Source organism: Tursiops truncatus, chromosome 18, assembly GCF_011762595.2.
Source record: "Tursiops truncatus isolate mTurTru1 chromosome 18, mTurTru1.mat.Y, whole genome shotgun sequence".
Taxonomy (NCBI): Eukaryota; Metazoa; Chordata; class Mammalia; order Artiodactyla; family Delphinidae; genus Tursiops; species Tursiops truncatus.
In genome coordinates, this window is record NC_047051.1 from 5,496,034 (window position 1) to 5,519,904 (window position 23,871).

Sequence of the window (23,871 nt, forward strand, 5' to 3'; positions counted from 1 at the left end):
CATTTTTTAACCAGACTAGCTGGGTCTTTTTTTGCTATTGAGTTGTATGAGTTCTTTATATATGTTGGATACGTGATTTGTGAATATTTCCTCCTATTCCATAGGTCACCTTTTCATTTTGTTGATAGCTTCCTTGGCTGTGCAAAAGCTTTCAGTGTGATGTGGTCCTATTTAGTGTCTTTTATGTGTCATACAAATTTTAGGGTTTTTTTTTTTCTATTTCTGTGAAAAGTGCCATTTGAATTTTGATAGAGATTGCCTTGAATCTATATATTGCTTTAAATGATATGGACATTTTAACAATATTAATTCTGCCAATCCATGAAGACATAAATTCTTTCCATTTATTTGTATCTTAGTCATTTTCTTTCATCAATGTCTTATACTTTTCAGTGTAGAGATTTTTCTCCTCCTCGGTTATTTATTCCTAGGTATTTTATTCTTTATGATGCAATTGTAAGTGGGATTGTTTTCTTTTTCTGACAGTTTGTTGTTAGAACCACATAGATTCTAACAACCACAGAATAGAACCACAACTGATTTTTTTATATTGATTTTGTATCCTACAACTTTACTGAATTTGTTGATTAGTTCTAACAGGTTTTTGGTGGAGTCTTTACAGTTTTCTATCTATAATATCATGTTATATGCAAATAGAGTCAGGTTTACTCCTTTCTTTCTGATTTGGATGTCTTTTATTTATTTTTCTTGCCTCATTGCTCTGGCTAGGACTTCCAGTACTATGTTGAATAAAGGTAGCAAAAGTGGGCATCCTTGTCTTGTTCCTGATCTTAGAGGAGAAGCATTCAGCTTTCACCATTGAGTATGATGTTAGCTGTGAACTTTTAATATATGGCCTTATTATGTTGAGGTACATTCCCTCTATACCCGCTTTGTTGAGAGTTTTTGTCATAAGTGGATGTTGAATTTTATCAAATGCTTTTTCTGCATCTCTTGAGAGGATCATGTAATTTTTATCCTTCATTTTGTTAATGTGGTGTATCATATTGACTGATTTGCAGATGGTGAGCCATCCTTGCATTTGTGGAATAAAACCCACTTGATGATGGTATATGATCCTTTTCATGTATTGTTGAATTTAGATTGCTAACATTTCCTTGAGGATTTTTGCATCTATGTTCAGGGATATTGGCCTGTAATTTTCTTTTCTTGTCGTGTCCTTTTCTGGTTTTGGTGTTAGGGTAATGCTGACCTCATAAGATGAGTTTGGAAGTGTTCCCAGCTCTTCTATTTTTTAGAAGAGTTTGAGAGGATTGAAACAATTCTCCTTTAAATGTTTGTTAGAATTCATCAGTGAAGTCATCTGCTCCTGGATTTTTTCTGGGAGCTTTATTTTTTTTTTTACTGATTCAATCTCCTTACTAGTAATTCTGTTCAAATTTTCTGTTTCTTCATGATTTGGTCTTGGTAGGTTGTATGTTCTTAGAAGTTTATTCATTTATTCTAGGCTGTCCATTTGGTTGGTATATAATTGTTCATAGTAGAGACATACCTTGTTTTATTGCACTTTGCTTTATTGTGCTTCACAGATGTTGCATTTTTAATAAGGGTGTGGCAACCCTGCCTTGAGCAAGTCTATCAGAGCCATTTTTTCCAATGGCGTCTGCTCACTTCATGTCTTTGTGTCACATTTTGGTAATTCTCACAATATTTCAAACTTTTTTGTTATTATTAATTTGTTACGATGATCTGTGATCACTGATTTTTTTTTGTGTGTGTGTGGTACGCGGGCCTCTCACTGCTGTGGCGTCTCCCGCCGCGGAGCACAGGCTCCAGACCCGCAGGCTCAGCGGCCATGGCTCACGGGCCCAGCCGCTCCGCGGTATGTGGGATCCTCCCGGACCGGGGCACGAACCCGTGTCCCCTGCTTCCGGCAGGCGGACTCTCAACCACTGCGCCACCAGGGAAGCCCTGTTTAGTACTTTCTTAAACTCTCTCTCTCTCCATGCAAATTCTTACTTTATTCATGCATTGTTTTCCTGACCTCAGTGAGCATCTTTATGACCATTATTTTGAACTCTTTACAGGTAAATCACTTATCTCCATTTCACTGGGGTTTGTTTCTGGAGTTTTATCTTGTTCTTCTGTTTGGAACACACTCCTTTCTTTCTTCATTTCCCCTAATTCTCCATGTTGGTTTCTGTGAATTAGATAAAACAGCATATCCTCCCAGTATTCACAGAGTGGTCTCTTGTAGAAGATAAATCTTATCTTTCAGCCCAGGCTTAGCTCTTGGTTGTCTCTCAAATTGCCTTCTTTGTGCTTATTGTCTCCCAGTAGTGAGGGGGTACCATGACTTGTCAGTGTACCAAAGGGGAGGATCTCAGTCAGCACCTAGATGCACAGCGATGGGAAGCTGGATGTTCAGGCAGTGGCAAGCAGACCTCTTTCAGGGAGAGAATGGGAGCTAGTGTTTCTGTCTGCTCTCTCTGCACTGAGCCATAAGGGATAGCCAGTTAATAACTGTTTCTTTGTTTGCTACGGTCCAGTGGGGCCCACAAATGCAAGACCTGCTGGCCACCAGAGCAAGGGGGTGTATCCTCTGCATGGCAGTCACAAAGGCCAGGGTTCTGATATGTGCAAAAGCTCCTTTCAGAGAGATATCAGAGGGGGGACGTGTAGATGGTGCTTCCAGCCTCCCCAGTCTCAGGCAGAATTGCAGTCAGTTCCTAGAGGTATGTTAAATTAGGAGTCTGACCCTCAGGTTGAAAGTAGGCCTCTTTAAAAACAAACAACCCAATCAAAAAATGGGAGAAGACTTAAATAGACATTTCTCCAAAGAAGACATACAGATGGCCAACAGGCACATGAAAAGATGCTCAACATCACTAATTATTAGAGAAATGCAAATCAAAACCACAATGAGGTATTACCTCACACTAGTCAGAATGGCCATCATCAAAGAGTCTACAAATAATAAATGCTGGAGAGGGTGTGGAGAAAAGGGAACCCTCTTGCACTGTTGGTGGGAATGTAAATTGATACAGCCACTATGGAGAACAGTGTGGAGGTTCCTTAAAAAACTAAAAACAGAGGGAATTCCCTGGTGGTCCAGTGGTTAGGACTCCATGTTTCCACTGCCGGGGGCCTGGGTTCTATCCCTGGTCAAGGAGCTAAGATCCCGCGAGCTGAGTGGAGCAGCTAAAAAAAAAAACAACTTAAAAATACAGCTACCATACGATCCAGCTATCCCACTCCTGGGCACATATCTGGACAAAACTATAATTCAAAAATATACATGCACCCCAATGTTCATAGCAGCACTATTCACAACAGCCAAGACATGGAAGCAACCTAAGTGTCCACTGACAGGAGTGGATAAAGAAGACGTGGTACGTATATACAATGGAATATTTCTCAGCCATAAAAAAGAATGAAATAATGCCATTTGCAACAACATGGATGGACCTAGAGATTATCATACTAAGTGAAGTAAGTCAGAGAAAGACAAATATCATATGATATGACTTATATGTGGAATCTAAAAGTATGATACAAATGAACTTATTTACAAAACAGAAACAGACTCACAGACATAGAAAACAAACTCACGGTTACCAAAGGGGAAGGAGGGGCACGGATACATTAGGAGCTTGGGATTAACAGATACATACTACTATATATAAAACAGATAAATGACAAGGTCCTACTGTATAGTAGAGGGAACTGCATTCATTACCTTGCAATAACCTATAATGGAAAAAAATTTGAAAAAGAATATGTATATACTTACAGGTATAACTGAATCACTTTGCTGTACACTAGAAACTAATACAACATTGTAAACCAACTATATACTTCAATAAAATTTTTTTTTAAAAAAACAGGCCTCTTTAAGGAAGAAACTGGGAGAAGGACGTTTATGTCTGTTACCTCGGCCCAGAGCCTCAGGTATAGTCAAAATGAGTCCTTGCAAACCTTTACAAACTGTTTCTTTGTTTGCTAGATTCTGGTGGGTCTCATGGACATAAGCCCCACTGGCTTCAGAGCCCGGTGTTTTGGGGGCCTGTCCCTCAGATGGAAGTCCTAATAGTAGGAACACTAGATGCCGGGTCCAAACCCTTCGCTCCTCAGGGAGAAAATTAAAGTTGTGAGTTCCTTACCAATTGCATGTTGCTGTGCTGGGGGCTGGACTTATGGCAAGATTGTGTCTCAGTCTTTTCTATCCATTTCAATTTTTTTTTTTTTTCTCATTTGCCTGATGTGTAAGAGTTGCTTAGCTGGTTTCCGGATTTCCTTCAGAAGGAACTGTTCCATGTGTAGCCGTAGATTTGGTGTGTCCATGGCAGGAGGTGAGTTCAGGAGCTTCCTTCACAGTCATCGTCGAGTTTTTAAAAAATGTATATTCTGGATACAAGTCCTTCATCAGATACGTAATTGACAAATATTTGCTACGAACCTGTGACACGTCTTTTGAAGACCTGAAACTCGATCTTGAAGATGTCCAATGTATCAGTTTTTCTTTTATGGATTATGCTTTTGGTTTTGTAACTAAAAAAATTCTGGTCCAATATAAGGTTAGAAAGATGTTCCCCTAGGAGTTTTACACTTTTAGGTTTTACGTGTAGGTTTTTACATTTACATTTTAGTTTTAAATTTAGGTCTGTGATCCATTCTGAGTAAACTTTTTATATGGTATGATACATGAACCAAAGTTGTTCATATGACTGTATTTGCAGATGAGTATCTAATTGTTTCAGCACCATATAGTGAAAGATTATGATTTCTCCATTGAATTGCCTCTAAACTTCCATCAAAAATAAATTGATCGCATATTTCTGATTTATTGCTGGAATTCCTATACTTTTCCACTGATCTATTTGTCTATCTTGCCAAATCAAGTATATGAAATCAAGTATTATTAATATTCAAACTTTGTTCTTTTTTTCAAAGTTGTTTTGGGTATTCTAGGCCTCTTTCATTTCCATATGAATTTTAGAATAAGCTTGTCAATTTCTGCAAAAAGTTTTGCAGGGATTTTGACAGGAATTGTATCGAATCATTAGATTGATTTGGGCAAAACTGCCATTTTAGCAATATTGAGTCATACCGTACATAAACATTGTATATATCCTTTATTTAGGGCTCCTTTAATTTCTCTTAGCAACGTTTTGGAGTTTTCAGCGTACAGATCTTGTCTATCTTTATCCCTATTTCATATTTTTGTGCTGTTTTATATTTTTCACTTCAATTTCTGATTGTTACAGAAGCACAATTTATTTTTCTACACTAAACCTGTAACACGCAAACTTACAGAATTTGTTTATTAGTTATCGTTACTTTTTTGTAGGTTCCATAGGATTTTATACGTATATGATTAATGTCACCTGCAAATAGACAGTTTTACGTCTACCTTTCCAATATGGATGCCTTTTCCTTGCCTTATTACACTGGCTACAATCTCCAGTACAATGTTGAAAAGAGGTAGTAAGAATCGATATTCTTGCCTTATTTCTAATCTTAGGATAAAATACTTAGTCATTTGATGTTAAGTATGATGTTAGCTAAGTGTTTTTCATAGATACCTTTACTTAGTTTGAGGAGAATCATTTCTATTCCTAGTTTGCTGGGAAATTTTATCAGGAAGGGATGTTAAATTTTGTCAAAGGTTTCTTCTGTATCTATTGAGATAATCATACAGGTTTGTTTTTGTTTTTTAATGGCTTTTTTTTTATTCTGTGAATATGGTGAACTACATTGATTCATTTGCAAATATTAACCAACCTTGACTTCCTGGAATAAACACCGATTAGACATGATATATTATCTTTTGTATATACTGTTTTTTTGGTTTTTTCTGCGGTACGCGGGCCTCTCACCATTGTGGGCAAAGGCTCAGCGGCCATGGCTCATGGGCCCAGCCGCCCCGCAGCATGTGGGATCTTCCCGGACCGGGGCACGAACCCGTGTCCCCTGCATCAGCAGGCAGACTCTCAACCGCTGCGCCAGCAGGGAAGCCCATGTATACACTGTTGAATTCAATTTGCTAAAGTGTTGCTAAGAATTTTCGCATTTATTTTCATGGCAATTATTGGTCTGCAGGTTTGTTTTTTGCTTGTAATGTCTTTTTCTGGTTTTGGTATCAAAGTAAAGCTGGCCTCATAGACTGTGTTGAGAAGTATTATCTTCTCTTCAATTTTCTGGAAGAATCTGTGCAGTATTGGTATTATTTCCTCTTTAAATACTTGGTAGATTCCCCAGTGAAGTAATCCAGTAATTTTCATTGTGGGAATATTTTAACCACAAATTCAATTTATTAACAGACATAGCATTATTTAGGTTATCAATTTTTCCTGGATAGCTTTGGTAGTATGTGTCTTGCAAGGAATTTTTTCCATTAAACGTTAAGTTGTCGAAGTATAAAGTTGTTAATAATATTTCCATATTATCCTTTGAATATCTATAGATTCTGTAGTGGTGTTGCCTCTCTTACTCCTGCTATTAGAAATTTGTGTCCTTTTCCCCTCTGATCGATTTGGCTAGAGAGGTTTAGCAATTTTATTGATATTTTATTGCTCTTGGCTGCACTGATTTTCTCCCTTTTTCTCTATTTAATTGATTTTCACTCTGATCATGTGTGCTTCCTTTGTTTCTTACATGATTTTTTTTTTTTTTTTGGCTGTACCACACGCTAAGAGGAATATTAGTTCCCCAACCACGGATCGAACCCATGCCCCCTGCAGTGGTAGCACAGATTCTTAACCACTGGACTGCCAGGGAAGTCCCTTACATGGAGTTTAACTTGTTTTTTTTCCCCTCTTGCTTGTGCTTAGATTTGAGATCACTGATTTGAGATCTTTATCCTTTTCTAGTAATTTATAGCAATATAATTTAATGCTGCTAATCATTTAATAATTAATAATTTAATACAATACATTTCCTCTTAAGTACTGCTTTAGAGAAATCCCACAAATTCTGATAAATTGCATTTCATTTAGTTCAATATACATTTTCACTTATCTTTTGTTCTCTTCTTTGACCCATGTATTATTTAGAAATGTGTTATTTAGTTTCCAAATATTTAAGGATTTTCCATTTATCTTTCTGTTATTAATTTCTAATTTAATGCCGTCAAAGGATACACTTTGTATGTCTTGAATCTTTTAAAATTCATGGGGACTTCCCTAGTGGCACAGTGGTTAAGAATCTGCCTGCCAATGCAGGGGACACAGGTTCGAGCCCTGGTCCGGGAAGATCCCACATGCCGCGGGGCAACTAAGCCCGTGCGCCACAACTACTGAGCCTGCGCTCTAGAGCTTGCGAGCCACAACTACTGAAGCCTGCACGCCTAGAGCCCTTGCTCCACTGCAATGAGAAGCCCCGCACCGCAACAAAGAGTAGCCCCCGCTTGCCGCAACTAGAGAAAAAGCTTGTGTGCAGCAACGAAGACTCAATACAGCCCAAAATAAAAATAAATAAATTAATTAATTTTTAAAAATAAAAATAAATAAATAAAGGAATAAAATTTATGGAAGCTTGTTTTATGGTCTAAATTGATGTGTATTGCATGCAACTGAAAAGAACCTATATTCAGCTGTTAAGTATTCTTTAAAGAAAATTCTTTAAAGAAAATTAGGTCAAGTTGGTTGATACTGTTGTTCAAGGCTTCTACATCTTAATGCTTTATTTCTCTTTCTTCTATCGATTATTGAAGGAGTGTAGAACTCTCTGAATTTAATTATGGATTTGTTCATTTCTCCTTGCAATTCAATCAAATTTTGATCCATGTATTTTCAAGCTCTGTTATTAGATACATAAATGTTTAGGATTTTTATGTCCTCTTGATAAATCAAGCCTTATAGCATTATGAAATGACTTTCCGTCCCTAGTAATATTCTTTGCTCTGAAATATACTGTCTAGCATTTTAGCTTCTCCAGTTTTCTTTTGATTAGTGTTAGCATATGCAATTTTTTCCCCTGTCCTTCCACTTTTAACCTATTTGTGTCTTCCTATCCAAGTCTGGTTTCATTTAAGAACATTATAGTTGGGTCTTGCTTTTTTTTTTTGTTTCTTTTTAATAAAATCTGACTACCTCTGCCTTTTAATTGTGATATGTAGATTACTTAATGACATTATTGATACGCTTAGGTTTAAATCTACCATATTATTCTTTGTTTTCTATTTGTCCATCTGTTCTTTTTTCCCCTTTTCCTGTTTTTCTGCCTCCTTTGGGAAGAACTGAGTATTTTTTATGGTTCCACATCATCTCCTTTCTGGGATCATCACCTATAATGCTTTGCTTTTTTATTGTAGTAGCTGCTTTGAGGTTTAGAGTATGTGTCTTTATCTTAACGTAGTCTACTTCTAACTGCTCTTATATCACCTCATATATGGTATCAGAATACAATAGTATCAGTATATACTTACAATAGTACATTTCCATTTCATCCCTCTTTAGGCTTTGTGCTATTGCTGTCATACAGCGTACTTCCACATAAGTTTTAAACCCCCCCAAAATCACTGATATTATTTTTGCTGTAAGTAATCAATTATCTTAACAATTTAAACATTTTTTTAAAGTCTTCTATTTTACTCCCTTTGGGTGGTCAAATATACATGTAATTAGAGTTCTTGGAGAGAATGGGGGAAAGGAGGACAGAAGAAAATATTTGATGAAATAATGGAGAAAATTCTTTCTACATCTGATGCAAATGATAGAAGCCCAACAAAACCCAAGTGCATGAACCAGGAAGAAAACTACAAAAGGTACATTATAATCAAGTTATTGAAAGCCAATGATAAAGAGAAAATCTTTTTTTTTTATCGTTGCTAGTAATGACACGTGTTCTTAATCATGTATATCCTGAATCACTTTTTCATCACAACACACATAAATGTCCCATTGTATACGTGTAATGTTTCGTATTACACAAGGTATCAGGCTTGTTGAATATTTGCCAACAAAAGGATTTTTTGGCTGAGAAGGAATCCAGACAAGAATGAGAGGTCACTAGTACTTTAAAGACAAAATTGAATGTGCCAACCAACTTTAAAAAAATCAACCTCTTTTAGAGAACCTATAGTATTTTGTCATAGCAAGTAGCCACTTTCAACAAAGCCCCTATTTGGGACTCATTAAAGAAAGTCTTCATGCTCCTTTTTGCTATTGTCTGGGAAAATCTTAAATGCATCCAGAGAAAACAGATACATTCATACGGCAGACTTACATGTATGTTTGACCAACTGAAGTCCTCATGTAGCTCGCTGATTCTCTGTTCATTTTACTTTGACTATTTTCTCTGTTCATTTTGGATAGTTTCTATTGCTGTGTCTTCAAGTTCACCAATCTTTTCTTCTGCAGTATCTAATCTATTAACCCCAACCAGTATAATTTTAGTTTTTACCTCTGGAAGTTTAATTTGTGTGATTTTTTTCATATTTGCTATTTCCCTACTTAACACGTACAAGCTTTCCTCTAGCTTCAGGAACACAAGGAATATAGTTATAACAACTATTTTAATGTTCTTGTCTAGTAATTCTATATTCTATGCCATTTATGGGTCTCCTTTGGATATTTGAGTTTTCTCCTTATTATGGGTTGAATTTTTATCTTTTGTTTGTCTGTTAATTTGTAACAAGATGCCAGACATTGTGAATTTTACCTGCTGTCGGATATTTCTGTGTTCTGCTAAATATTCTTGAACTTTTTTCTGAGATGTAGTTAAGTTCACTGTAAACACTTGATCCCTTCAAGTCTTGCTTTTAAGCTTGGTTAGGTGAGACCAGAGCAGTGTTTAGTATAGAGCTAATATTTCTCCACTAGTGGACTTCATCAAAACTAATAACTTCTGTTCTTCAAAGGACACAGTTAAAAAAATGAAAAGACAAGCCACAGGATGGGAGAAAATATTTTCAAAACAAACAACCTGATAAAAAACAGGCAAAAGACTTTAGGAGACACTTCATCACACAAAACATAGCATGGCAATTAAGCACACAAAAAGGTGATCAACATCATTAGGGAAATGCAAATTTAAACCACAATGACATGTTGCTACACCTGTTAGAGATGTTCAAAAACAAAACCAAAAAAACTGACCATACCAAGTTACGACAATGATTTTGAGCAACTGTACATGCACTTTGAAAAGCTAGCACCTTCTCGTATAGCTGAATATTCACTTAGCATACATTCCAGTGATGCAACACCACTCCTAAGATATGTACCCAAGAGAAATGAAAACCTATGCTCACACCAAGACTTATGTTCAAATATTTATAGCGGCTTTTTTCATAATGGCCAGAAACTAGAAGCAAACTCATGAACTTCAGCTGGTTAGTGGATAAACAAACTTTGCACATCCATACCATGGAATACTACACAGCAATAGAAAGGAAAAAGGATCCGATATACAAAACAACATGGATTAATCTCAAATAATTACACTATGTGAAAGAAACAGACTCAAAAGTCTATATATACTGTAAAATCCCACTTACATGACATTCTGGAAAATTTGGGGAAAATGATAGGGACAAAAAAAGAGATAACTAGTTGCCGGGGTTGGGGATGGGCATCAGGGTTGACTACAAAGGGGCATAAGGGCAGTTCTGGGGGAAATGGAAATGTTCTCTGTCTTGATAGTGGTGGTAGTTATGTGACTGTATGCGTTGGTTAAACTCATAGAGCCATACAGTAAAAAGGGTAAAGTTTGTTATATGAAAAGTATACCTCAATAAATCTGACTTTTTAAAAAGCCAGAGGAAGAATTTGCCCCCATTGATATGAAGGCTCTTTCTGAGAATCCGTTCCAAAACCCTGGTAGCACTTCCCAGAGTCTCGTTCCAAACATATCCTGAGCAATGAGGACAACTTCATTTGTTTGTTTGTTTTATTTTCTTGTCACACCGCGCAGCATGCGGAACTTCCCTGACCAGGGATCGAACCCGTGCTCCCTGCAGTGGAAGCCTGGAGTCTTAACCACTGGCCCACCAGGGAAGTCCAAGGACAACTTTAGAATCGGAAGAGAGCTCCTGAGGGGTGGTAGGGGGATAAGTGGAGAAAGAAATTTGGCACCCATCTAAAATAAAATTTTAGGTAAAAGTAAAGTCTACTCCACTGAAAAAGTGATGGTTTTAGACATTATAAAACAAATCAGAGAATGTCAGGACACCTCACTGTCAAATCCTCCAAGTCAAGTCTGCTGTGAGGCAGAGAACCGGGTAAGACTTGAAGATCTGAGTTCCAAGTCCAGCTTTGAGTTACCTGCTGTGATAACCCTGGATTTCAGCAAGTCGTTTAACCTCTTTGGGCCCCACTTTCCTCACTTGGTAAAAGAGGGCAGCAGACCGGATGGTATAATGAATATATCTGGTCTTAGTCCTGATTCCACAAAGCTCCTAAAAATCCTTGGAATTCCCTGAGGGATAGGAGTGTCTGTTGTTAATCATAAGGGACCCCTTCTGGGCACTCCAGAGTTTATGCTAACAAGGCAGTTTAGGGTGGGCCCCCTCTGTAGCCTCAGGATGGGGCTGGTCACAAGAAAGATCCAGAGATTGTGTGTTCTTCCTTAGACCTGGGGAGCTCTCATCCTTGCCAGTCAGTCTATGCTCTTTCTCTGTAAATTCCCATGATTTTAACCACAGTCTATTTGCTCAGGAGTTCCACATTCATACCTCCTGTGTGTATGGCTGTATGTCTGGGTGGCCCCCAGGAACCTTACTCTCAGACTGAACTCCCTGTTTTCCTTCCTAAACCTACTCCCTCCCCACCCCCACCCCGACAGTGCCAGCACACCCACTGTCACCAAGTCCAGAAACCCAGAAGTCATTTTCGACTCCTCCCTCCCCACTACTTCCCATCATCCAGGCAGCTGCCAAACCTTGACGTTTTAACCTCCTGATAATCCCCAAATCTCTCCGCAGCTCTGCATCTCTATTACCATTGCCCTAATTCCAGTCCTTGTTTGTCTCTGGCCTGGACTACTGCCAACAGCTTCCTAGCTGCCATGTTCCCTGCCATGTTCCTGTCTGCCTGACACGCATCCTTGACACAGACCCCAAAAATGTCGTTCTAAAATACACATCGAGCATCTCCCTCAAACCCGTCGACAAACTACAGCACTGGTCCTTACCATTTGAATCACGAATCCCACTGAAAAATCTGATGAAAGCAATTAACCTTCACACACACATACACACACACCCCGTGAAGGATGCAACGGACCCCCTGAATTCCATCCAGAGACTCTTGGACCACATGATAATATCCAAGTCCTTTATCACATCACTAAAACACTCCTTACACATCACACACGGAGCCTCTGGTAACCCTGAATTTTTTTTTAAGAAAGCTACCCATTGAACAGGCTTCAATTTTCTAAGTCACAACTTATTTTTTTTAATATTTACTTATTTATTTATTTATCTTTGGCTGCATTGGGTCTTCGTTGCTGCGCGCGGGCTTTCTCTAGTTGTGGCGAGCGGGGGCTACTCTTCGTTGCGGTGCGTGGGCTTCTCATTGCGGTGGCTTCCCTTGTTGCGGAGCACGGGCTCTAGGAGCGCGGGCTCAGTAGTTGTGGCTCACGGGCTCAGTAGTTGTGGCTCACAGGCTTAGTTGCTCCGCGGCATGTGGGATCTTCCCGGACCAGGGATTGAACCCGTGTCCCCTGCATTGGCAGGCAGATTCTCAACCACTGCGCCACCAGGGAAGACCCTCACAACTTTTTAAATGAGGGTTCCCCTATCCTCAGACATTGTGCCTCAGTAACCAGGATGGAATTACAGTTTCCGTCTACCCTGTGTTTCTCACCTCTGTACCATTTTCCTCACTGTCCTATTTGCCTGGAATGTCCTGATCCTCCCCTTTCCCTATCAAGTCTTACCTTTCTAATCAAGGGTCTGGCCTCACCTCCTGTTGGAGGTCTTGCCTTATTTTCTCAGTCTGCATTAGAGGCTCAGCCTCGGTGCTTATTTCTAAAATTACTCTGCGATTTTCCTTTTACATGCCTTTTCCTTTTACATGCCTACCCTTTCCCACCAACGCCCCTAACATTAGACCGAGCAGGAACCAGGACTGTCTGGCACCTACTGGACTACACGGTGCTCCCAAGGGTCTAAGAAGGCAAGGAGGAAAATCCCGTGACTCTAAATCCTGACTCTTTCTTCTGCAAAGCACCTGCCTAACCAGGGAAGCAGCTGCACTTTACAGGTATTATCTGATGAAGGAGTCAGACACTGCTTATCTCCTTTTCTCAGATGAGGAACTTAAGTGTAGAGGCATTCCCTGTCAGAATAAAGAATTCATGTTTCCTAACTGTGTAGCTAGTCCTGACACATTCATCTGCATCACTTCCAAGAACTGAATCCCTCACATTGGGAACATCGTAACTCAAATAGCAAAGCAGTTGAAGACTGAATTCCGTGGATGTCTTCAAATCAAAACACAATGGTTTAAAGAAATGATGACAATAGCCTGTTTTAAAGTAGACTGTAAATAATTTTATGGACGTTTCTTGGCTACCAATTGACTTACAATGACAGCAGTGAAAAAATATTTTTACTGTTTAACCTAAAAAATAACAATAGTTCCTCTTTTAGGATCTTATGCAATTCCTCTAGCCACAAAAGAACACTGTGTGTGTACTTTATATTATTTTTAACTTTCCTCTCCATGTGTTGGGACCCATCGAACAGAATTGCGTGATTCCAACTAACGACCATCAGAGTTCTACAAAGAGTTCCAGCCACAGGGGTAATTCAATCACTTATGTGTAAAGCTCACAGACCCCCAAAAGACAGAAAAACCTTTGGCCACACAACCATGGCTACCTAACTAAGAAGTAGCTAAGGCTTTTTTAGCAATCTTGATGGAAAAATACTAAGATCACAAAGTCATCTGATGAAAACCAAAAGCTCTATTCAGGCAAACCATCTCCTGTGAGATTCACAAGACTTTGCTATTTCAGAGTGAATAAAGGAGGGAGCATAGTGGCGAGACCAAGCTCAGCAAATTACAAAGCAGGCCAAGCGAATTTTCAGCCCCTCAATTTCCCCTCTGCAAATTCTTATTCCTGTCCTCTCCAAGATCCCTTTCAAAATCAAGAAAAATGATAAGATACCATACTTTTGAGATTATTTGCTTTTTTGCCCAAATCAGAATCTTGACCCAAAGATTAAGGCAATATCTGGCGGCTACTTGGGGATCCAGCAAGATAGCAATCTTGAACACTGACTGGTAAGGGCTCTTGTCACATTGCTTTGTGAGTTTCATTAGAGAATGACCAGCTGAGGGGAATAAAAAGAATTGTGGAGAAAGTCATGAAGCTGAGCTCTCCGTGGACTTCTCAGCTGAGCAGGGATACTCCCTGGGGAGTAAAATGCAGTCCACAAATTTGTTCCAAGAACCATTTGGAAAATTACTTCTTCCTAGGACCTAAAAAAAAAAGGGGGGGGCCATGTTGCACCCTGGAACAACCCATTTGTTTTATTTTAAATGGAAGAGCCGTTGCTTTCCCACAACCGTTAAACACAGTACATCCATGTTTAAGTAGTTTTAGGGGACGACAGCCCTGGGATTCCTGTTGTGACCTGGTCAAAGCTTCCTTCGCTGAAGCATGCTGTTTTCCATCCACAGATATTTAGCGATCACGATAAACGTGTTGGAAGGTTTAACTCACTGAAAGCAAGCTCTGTGCTGAAATGTGTTCTTGGGGAAAGGCGATGACCACGCATGTTTAAAATAGAACGGAATTAACTATTTATATGTAAGTTCTCCCCTCCCCATCTCTTTCATCTTTGTACCCCCACGCGCCTAGCACTGAAATAGGTATTCAATAAAAGTTAGTCAAATAAAAAAATTCTTTCTCATGCAGGCTTCCTCTTCTTCTTTCTTAAGTCTTCCCTGGAATATAAGTCAGTCTTCCTCCCCCACAATTAATATCTCGTCATTACCTGACTTTTTTCAGTCAAACAACAGGAGACGTCAATAACACCACCAACAAAATCTTTACTGATAACTGAGAATTAATGAAACTGTCTTTTTAGTTATAAAAAGTAGAGCCAAGTAGTTCATAATTAAACCTAAGAGGATAATTTACTACAGATCCACGTGAAGTACCCAAGAAGAAATGAATGGCCAAATCTAAATTTGTGTGATGGTAACAATTAGAACCAAGACTTTTAGGATCGAAGGGGACCTTAACACCAGGTCACCAAGTCCGGTATCCCATCCAATTCAAACCAATCTTTGCATAGCATCCCTTCCCTCCCCCTCCTCCTGAATCGGTCCCCTGTAGGCTACCAGCTCACAAGAAGGCAAATAGTAAGACAAGCAGCAAGGGCAAAGGATGCCAACTAAAATGTGTAGGTCAAAGCTCTGAATGGAATTTTCTGACACTAATGAGAGAAACAGTTGTCAGTTACTGAAACACTGAAATCCTCCTCCCAGCCACGATCAGCACAGAATGCAGCTAAGGCCATGGAGAGCATGTGTCCATTCCTTAAATACTACTTAGAACACCTCATCATTATTTATGAAAGGTAGAGCTTACAATATAAGGGAAATGGGGATGGCGTCCAAAAATTCAAGGAATGTAAAGCTTTTAAACATTTAAAGTCCTCACTTTTAAGCTTCTCACTTTGTGTTTCTTCATTCAAGAAAATCTGTAATAGCAAGGATTGGCAAAGATGTGAAGAACCGGAGCTCCCATACACTGCTAGTGGGAATGTAAATTGGTAAAACCACTTTGGAAAACTGTTTGACAGTACCTACCAAAACGGACATACGCCTTCCCTTATAATCTAGGAATTAGACCTGAGGGTATCAAAGAGAAATGGGTGTTTCTGTCCCCCCAAAACATGTAAAAGAATATTCACAGCTGTGTTGCGTTTCATTACACAAAATTGGAGACAATCAAAATGTTCTTCAACAACAATGGATAATTAAATTGTATAATCTATTCATACTAAGGAATAGCACCTAGCAATGGGAAAAACAACAACACTGCTAAGAACAAGGTTGGATCTCATAATCACAACGTTGAGTGAAAAAAGCTGGACATTAAAAAAAAACATAATGATTTGGTTTACACGAAGTTCAAAAAACAGGCAAAACCATGGTATCAGAAGTCAGAATAGTGGCTACCTTTGGGGGGTATAATCTGAGAGGGGGCGGAGTTAGAAGTGCTCTGTGTCTTGATCGGATGATTACGCGGTTACACAAACACTAATGGAGTTGTGCTATTAAGATGTGTGTATATTTGCTCTATGTGAATTATACCTAATTTAGAATAATCTGGAGAGAGATGTAGGAATTTCTGAGATTGTCCCTAAATATAAAAGAATTCAATGCAGCTTAACTATAGTTTCATGTACTGATGTTTATACTTTCCGAAAGCCTTTGTATGCTGCTGAAAAATCCACTAACTACTAATGTTATACATAACAGAAAGCTAACTTTTTGTAACAGACTCTGAAAAACATATTGTACCATACATTTGAAATGTACATATTTCCCAATTAACAAAGATGTTTAGGAAATGCAAGATGTTTTTCCACTCTTTTCCCCCTTCTGTTACATTTTTTTAATCTATAATTCTGAATTATTTGAAACAAAATCTACTGGAAATAATTCCTGCACGTCCATACTGCAAATATTTTATGAACCACAGAGGATTCAAGAAAGACTGCGAGAATTTTGGGGCTGGAGGAGTCCCAGCCAGACTCCTTCACTGGACAGAGCACAATGCCGGGGCCGGGGACAGTGAGGGCTGGTCCCCCAAGGCTGCAGAACTAGGACCGGGACCTAGAGCCTCCCTGGCTCCCAAGACTCTGTCTCCTTCACCCTAAACGCAAGTCAACCCTCTCGTTCTTTCCAAATAGATGAACTGGATCTAAAGGGTGTTTTTTGTTTTGTTTTTTTTTCCAGTAACAACTGTGCTACCCAGAATATTTGGGAACAGTCAGCTGAGTCCTTGAAAAGCCCCTTGGGGTTTAATGCCGGGATAAAAATCGAGTACAGGAGGAGGGGGTAGCTAGTATATTAAGATGTAAACCCCGTTTGCATAATATTTCCAAAGTAACTATTCATTGATCCAACCGACATTCGGCGGGTAGGGGGTCGTTACCCGAGATGACTCGCTTTGGGGGAGAACGCGGGCGCACCTTCCCATCAGAGTTCACTCCCTAAATCAAAACCTCAAAAGAAGAGTTAAAGACGGCACCCAGGAGTCTACGGTAGCCGGGGTCGGTGCAGGCGAGGTCCCGGACCCCGGCGCCCAGCTCGGGGCCGCAGACTCGGGCTGCCGGCCCACTACCCGGGCGCGCGGGCCGAGCGGGCAGCCAGAGAGGCGGGCGGGGCGGCCGCAGCCCCGGGCAGCGTTTCGGCGAGGCCGCCTGCGGGGTCGCGGCCGCCGGTGGGTACCGCGGCCCGAGTCGGAGCGGCGACGCGAGAGGAGGGGGAGGAGGACGCGGGGTGGGCCAGGCCGGGGCCGCGGGCGGGTTCTGGGCGAGCCTGGAGGGCGCGAAAGAGGGGAGGGGCGCGGGAGCGAGGGAAGGAGCGGGGCGGGGAGGCGCGCGGCGGCGGGGACGGAGGAGGCGCGCGCCCGGTCCCCGCGCGGGGTGGGGGCCGGGGGCCGCGGGGGCTCGAGCGGGCGAGCGGGGCCTTACCGAGCAGCGGCAGCCGGCCGCCGAGGCGCGCCAACGCCGGCATGGCCTCCCGAGCCCGGGGTCCCCAGGCCGCGCCGGCGCAGCCCTGCGATGCCGCCCTCAGCGGCGCGCCCCGCGCTGCAGGTGGCTCGCTTAAGGATGCGCGTCACCGACCGCAAATTCCCTCGGACTGGTGCAAAGTAGACGGGGGGGAGGATCCCTCTCCCCACCGGCAGGGGCTGTGCCGGGGCGCCGGTGCCTGGCGCAGCGCTGCGGCCGAGCCCACGTGCCCACCGTGGTCCGCAGCCCGAGCTCCGCGGCGCCCGGGGCCCCCCGACTGTGGCGGGGGAGACTGGGCGCGGTTGCGCCAGGGAAGTCGCAGGAGCTCCGCGGCTCCGGCTGGGGAGGAGGCACGGCCAGAGCTGCCTGACCCCCGGGCGTCCCGGAACCCTCTGGTTCGGGTCCCGGAGCGTGGGGACTCTTCAGGGAGCCAGCCACTCGCGCGCGGGGGCCTTTGAGGCCGCAGGATGGGAGCTACATCCGCGCCACACGCGGACGCCTCTGGCTGGCGCGCAGGCGAGCAGAGGGTCGGGGTCCACGCCCGGTGGATCCTAACTGCGGACCGATTTTCTTTGTCTCCCCCTCCATCTCCTAGGATGCCCAGGACGCTGTCCACAGCGGCAGCGAGAAAAACAGGCTCGGTTTCAATGTCAACCAAGGCAATCACGGAGGCTAAAAACCAGCCATAGAAACAAAAGCAGAACACACAGTGCATCCCAGGGGATGTTTTGAATTAACCATCCCGTAATTCTTGTTCTTCATCACATAATATTTCAAGTTGAAATTATTTTCATGGCAATAATTTGAAGATTGGAAAGCCATGGATGCCGGCTCTGATTCTTCCCTTAACCAGCCCTTGACCTTCCCAAGCACTTGTTCTCTCAGAGTCCCAGTTTACTCACCTGTAAGTGAGCGCAGTAGACCACATGGTTTATAATGTGTCTCCAGGTTCTAGGAATTCCATGCTTTTAATTATTTTAATCATGTTCTAATCAAGCGAGGTAATTGACTGCACGTTCTCGGCCGTACAATCCTTTTCCTCAGCTGTAGTCTAGAGTAGGATAATTTTCTCCCCTAGAGCATAACAGAAACTTTAAAAGTGGTGTAGCCACTATGGAAAACAATGTGACAATTTCTCCAAAAATTAAAAATAGAATTACCATATGATCCAGCAATTGCACTTCTGGGTATATACCCAAAAGAATTGAAAGCAGGTTAATGAAACGATATCTGTACACCCATATTCATACCAACAGTTTTCACAATAGCCAAAAGGTGGAAGCAACCCAGATGTCCATCCACAGATGAATGGATAAACAAAATCAGGTGAATAGATAAACAAATATGGTATATACATACGATTGGACTGTTATTCAGCCTTAAAAAGGAAGGAAATTCTGCACATGCTACAACATGGATGAACCTTGAGGACATGTTAAGTGCAATAAACCAGCCACAAAAACACAAACGCTGTGATTCTACCCACATAAGTCACCTAGAGTAATCAAATTTGTAGAGACGGAAAGAGCTGTTGGGTTGGGACTGGGGTCCGGGGAGAGGGGGAATGGAGAGTTGTTGTTTGGTGGGGACAGGGTTTCAGTTTTGCAAGATGAAGAGAGTCCTGGAGATCGGCTGCACAACAATGTGCATGTATTTAACACAACTGTACACTTAAAAATGGTTAAGATGGTAAATTTTATGTTACGTGCATTTTTACCACAATGAAAAGTAAAAAAAAAAAAATTTTTTTTAAGCACCTACCTTAGGTTAGACAGAGCTAGAGAAAGAAACGTTGAGTTCAGTGAGACATGAACACATAAAAGCAGTGAGGCAGTCTGGTGATGGGAAGAAAAGTGGGCTAGCAGGCCTTCCAATTGCTAAGATCTAAGGCATTACCTTTTATTTACAGCTTGATTACTGCTTTCAAAGAAACTAATGATTACAAGTTTGAAACATATCAGCTTGGGTGGAGCACTGTTCAAGGACACAAAATCAATTCAAAATTTATTGCTGCGTTTTCAAAGAATCTTAGACATAAGGCAGAAAGCTGTGAGGAGAGGTAGTAAAAGGGGAGAAATAAGAATGGTTTCTATGTACTCTTGATTTTCCCTGGAAATTGGTGGAGAAAAATAATTCTAGAAAGAGAAAATTTTATGGACTGAAACATTTTGGAGTATGAGGTATAGGCTAACATTGTTTTAAATTTTATTTATTTTATTTTTTAAAATTTATTTTATTGAAGTATAGTTGATTTGTAATGTTGTGTTAATTTCTACTGTACAGCAAAGTGACTCAGTTATACATATATATATACATTCTTTTTTCATATTCTCTTCCATTATGGCTTATCACAAGATAGTGAATATAGTTCCCTGTGCTATACAGTAGGACCTTGTTGTTTTTCCATTCTATATGTAGTAGTTTGCATCTACTAATCCAAAACTCCCAACCCATCCCTCCCCCACCCCTCCTCCCCCTAGGCTAACATTTAGAAGGTGAGGTGATGCCCATCATTCCTGGAAGTGTGCCAAGAGCCATATCTAATATGATACCTAATTTGTTTGTCACAGCAACATTCTAAGGAAGGTAGCCCTACATTATCTGGAGCCCTAGATTGTTTGTCTAGTTATGCACACCCTCGTGTAAAATTTTGGTTCCAGAGCTCGTGGCAAGAAGCAACCAGGAGGAATGAGATGAAAGAAGAAACGGAAGAAAGAAGAGTAAGTTTGTTTCTGGGTTGAATGGAGGGTCTTGCATTGGCCCTACAAAGGATCTATGTTATCTATAGATTCTTACCACCATAATGCTTAGCTGCTGCATAGCTATGAGTAAGTAGTCTTTCATCTCATGAATATCTCTCCAGCCCTTAAATTACACAAATCTCTCTCTCCCCCTTCAAAAATTGGTACATATTTCCAATGACAATCTATAGGTGAAATGCCTTAATGTCACTTTTAAAATACAAAGCGTTATTTTCCTGAAAATAAGGGACAAGCAGAAGGAATATTTTAATAGGATTCCTGCGAATTCAGTTGAAATATCAAATATATAGTACAATTTTACACATCTTTTATTAATAGAGAATTTGAACCCACCAATTGGCAAAATCTGACAATACCAAGCATTAGCAAGAATTCGAATCAATGGGTAACTCTCGTCCACTGCTAGTGGGAGTCTAAATGGGTATAAACACTTTGGACAATAATTTGCCATCACTTACTGGAGTTGAACATCTGCACACCTTACACCAGCAGTTTCAGCCCTGGACACACATACACTTTAGAGAAACTCTGCACACGAGCACCGGGAACCATGAGCAAGAATGTTCGTAGCATTATCGACTGTAACATCAAAAGACTGGGGACAATCTGGGGACAATGTCCACTATCAAAAGGATAAACTAGAGTCTATTCATAGCAGCACTCTATTGCTATTTAACCTTTGTGATGGGTGCTTGTTCATTTTATTATTCTTCTCTAAAATATATAATTATTTTTATACACTGCTGTAAGTATGATGTATTTCACAGTAAAAGAATATTTAAAAGGCAGTTTGACAGCACACTTCCACCTATGAAGAAGTCTTATCCAAACAAAAAACATTTGAATCTGATTAAGACCCCATTAAAATTCAACTACCAATTTATAGGAAACACATGGGACCGTGGAACATGGTAAACAATGACACAAGGATACAGTCTGAAAATTCCAGGCCCTAGTAAAGTTTATAGAACAAATAACCTGGTTTCTTCAACAAAAATTTGTAAGAAGAAAGAGAAAGAGAGAGTTAGACGGTTGACCTTTAGGTTAAAAGAAAACGAACGGATACATCAAGCAATTGCAGTGTGCGATGTGAGGATTTTTTTGGCTTCTGACTTAAGCAAAGTGAAAAACGTGTATAGAATCATCAAGAAAACGTGACCACAGATTTTATCTTTGATGTTAAATAATTATTATTCAAAATGTTCTATGTTCACTAATGATATTGTTACGTATTTTTAAAATAGTTCCTATCTTTGTAGCAGTGCCTGTGAAATATTTACGGGTAAAATATAAAATGGGGAGGTTGAGGGAGGAATAGAAAATGACAGCTAATGAGCAGAGGGTTCCTTTGGGATGATGAAAATGTTCGAAAATTAGATTATGGTGATGGTTGCGCAATTCTGTCAATATACTAAAAACCATTGAATCGTACACCGAATAAGCGAACTATGTGGCCTGGCAATTAGATCTCAAAAAAGCTGTTTAAAATGATAGAAAATTTGAGATTTTCTTCAAAATTATTTGATGTGGAGGATTTGAGTGGAGGAATCAAAATTGACCATGTGTGAGTCATATCAAACCTAAGTGACAGTGACATAAGCTCATTATACTTCTCTTAGAAATTTTCTATAATAAAAAGATTTGGGGGAAAAAAGATTTTGAAACGATGGATTAGTGAAGTCATCCTGAACGTGCAGAAGATAACTATCCTTCCTTAGATATCATCAGCTACTCTTTACTGTCATCTTACTAACCCGCCTAAATGAGATGAACTGTAGCATAACCTTGGGAACTGTTTCCAAGATGCAAACTTGGTGGCACACAGGTGAACTGCAAACCTCTGATGGCAGAATTTTGTGATAACTGTTTATGTCTAAGATGATTTTAAAATAATCATCTCCTTACAATTCCTGGCAACAGAAAATGTATTAGTTTGGTAAGGCTGCTGTAACAAAGTACCACAAACTGAATGGCTTAAACAATGGAAATGTATTGTCTCACGGTTCTGGAGGCTAGAGATTTGAGTAAGTTTCCTTCTGAGAGCCTTGTGGGAGAATCTGTCCCATGCCTCGGTGCTCCTAGCTTCTGGGGCCTTACTGAAAATCTTTGGCATTCTTTGGCTTCTCCTGTATCACCTTGATCTCTATCTTATCATCACATGATGTTCTCCCTATGTGCGTCTGTCTCTGTGTTCAAATTTCCTCTTTTTATGAGGACACCAGTCATACTGGATTAGAACCCACCCTAATGACTTCACTGTAACTTGATTGCCTCTGTAAAAACCCTATTTCCATATAAGGTCACATTCTGAGGTACAGGGGGTTAGGACTCCAAAATATTTGGGGGATAGGTGAGGGGGAATGCAATCTAACACACAATAGATAGGTTTCAAAATCAATGCCTAGAAATTAATTCATATGATGCTTCTACAGATTAGTTGCTGGCTGCTATACTGAATAGATTTCAAGTGTATATTTTGTTTTACAAAGAAATATAACATGGATGACTTAGAAGTTAACACAAAAAATGGGAACAATTAAAAATTATGCTTTCATAAACAACAAGGTCATGTAACAGAAAAGAATGTGTATATGTGTGTGTATATATATATATAATATATATATGTAACTGAATCACTTTGCTATACAGAAGAAATTAACACAACGTTGTAAATCAACTATACTTCAATTTTTAAAAAATTATGCTTTCAAAGAGTTTGGGGTAAAAAGGATACAAAACTATATAGTATAACCTGTGTTAGGTTAAAGTATAAACAAATATATATATATATATATATATATACACATATCCCTAAATGACTGGAAGGCAGTACACCAAAATGCAAACTGGTTATCTCTGGCGTGTCATGAGGAATGAGATGGAATGGTTCCTCCAGTTAGAAATCTAAGGCTCAGTACCTGCTGTATAGCAGAGGGAACTCTACTTCACTTCACTTTACAACATTGTAAAACAACTATACCCCAATTGAAAAAAAAAAGGAAAGAAAGAAATCTAAGGCTCAGAGCTGTTGGGTGACACACCCAAGGTCTTTCAGCTAGTGAGAGGCTACTGGAATTCCGATTGGCTGGAATCCATTCTCCTTTAAACCATTATGCCTCAGTATAATAACTGCTACCATGGGAGTGCCTATAATGTGCCAAACAGTGTACTAATCACTTTACAACTATTATCTCTCTTAATTCTCATTACAATCCCATAGTTAGGTACCATTATTCCCATTCCAAAGAAGTCTAATAAGAACATAAATCCTGAAGCAGGGAGAGATGGATGATTCAAGAGGTCAAAGGAAGGATTTCATGGAAAGAAGACAAGTTATGAAGATGGTGGCATCTGTTGTCATGACGACTTGGCCCAACTTAAATTGTCAAAAGTAACTAAGGGGACTTCCCTGGCGGTCCAGTGGTTAAGACTCTGAGCTTC

The 23,871-nt window shown here is 40.3% G+C and overlaps 1 protein-coding gene across 1 annotated transcript in view; it reads right to left on the bottom strand.

Annotated features, from left to right (window-relative positions):
• The window catches only part of FLT3 (fms related receptor tyrosine kinase 3), a 75,639-nt gene extending 57,925 nt beyond the window's left edge, over nt 1-17,714 (bottom strand). The window contains exon 1 of the mRNA XM_019936424.3: nt 17,630-17,714. Within this exon, the coding sequence (XP_019791983.1) occupies nt 17,630-17,672 (43 nt within the window). The 5' untranslated portion in view covers nt 17,673-17,714. The remainder of the gene's footprint in view (nt 1-17,629) is intronic.
• Between the last annotated feature and the right edge of the window lie 6,157 nt (nt 17,715-23,871).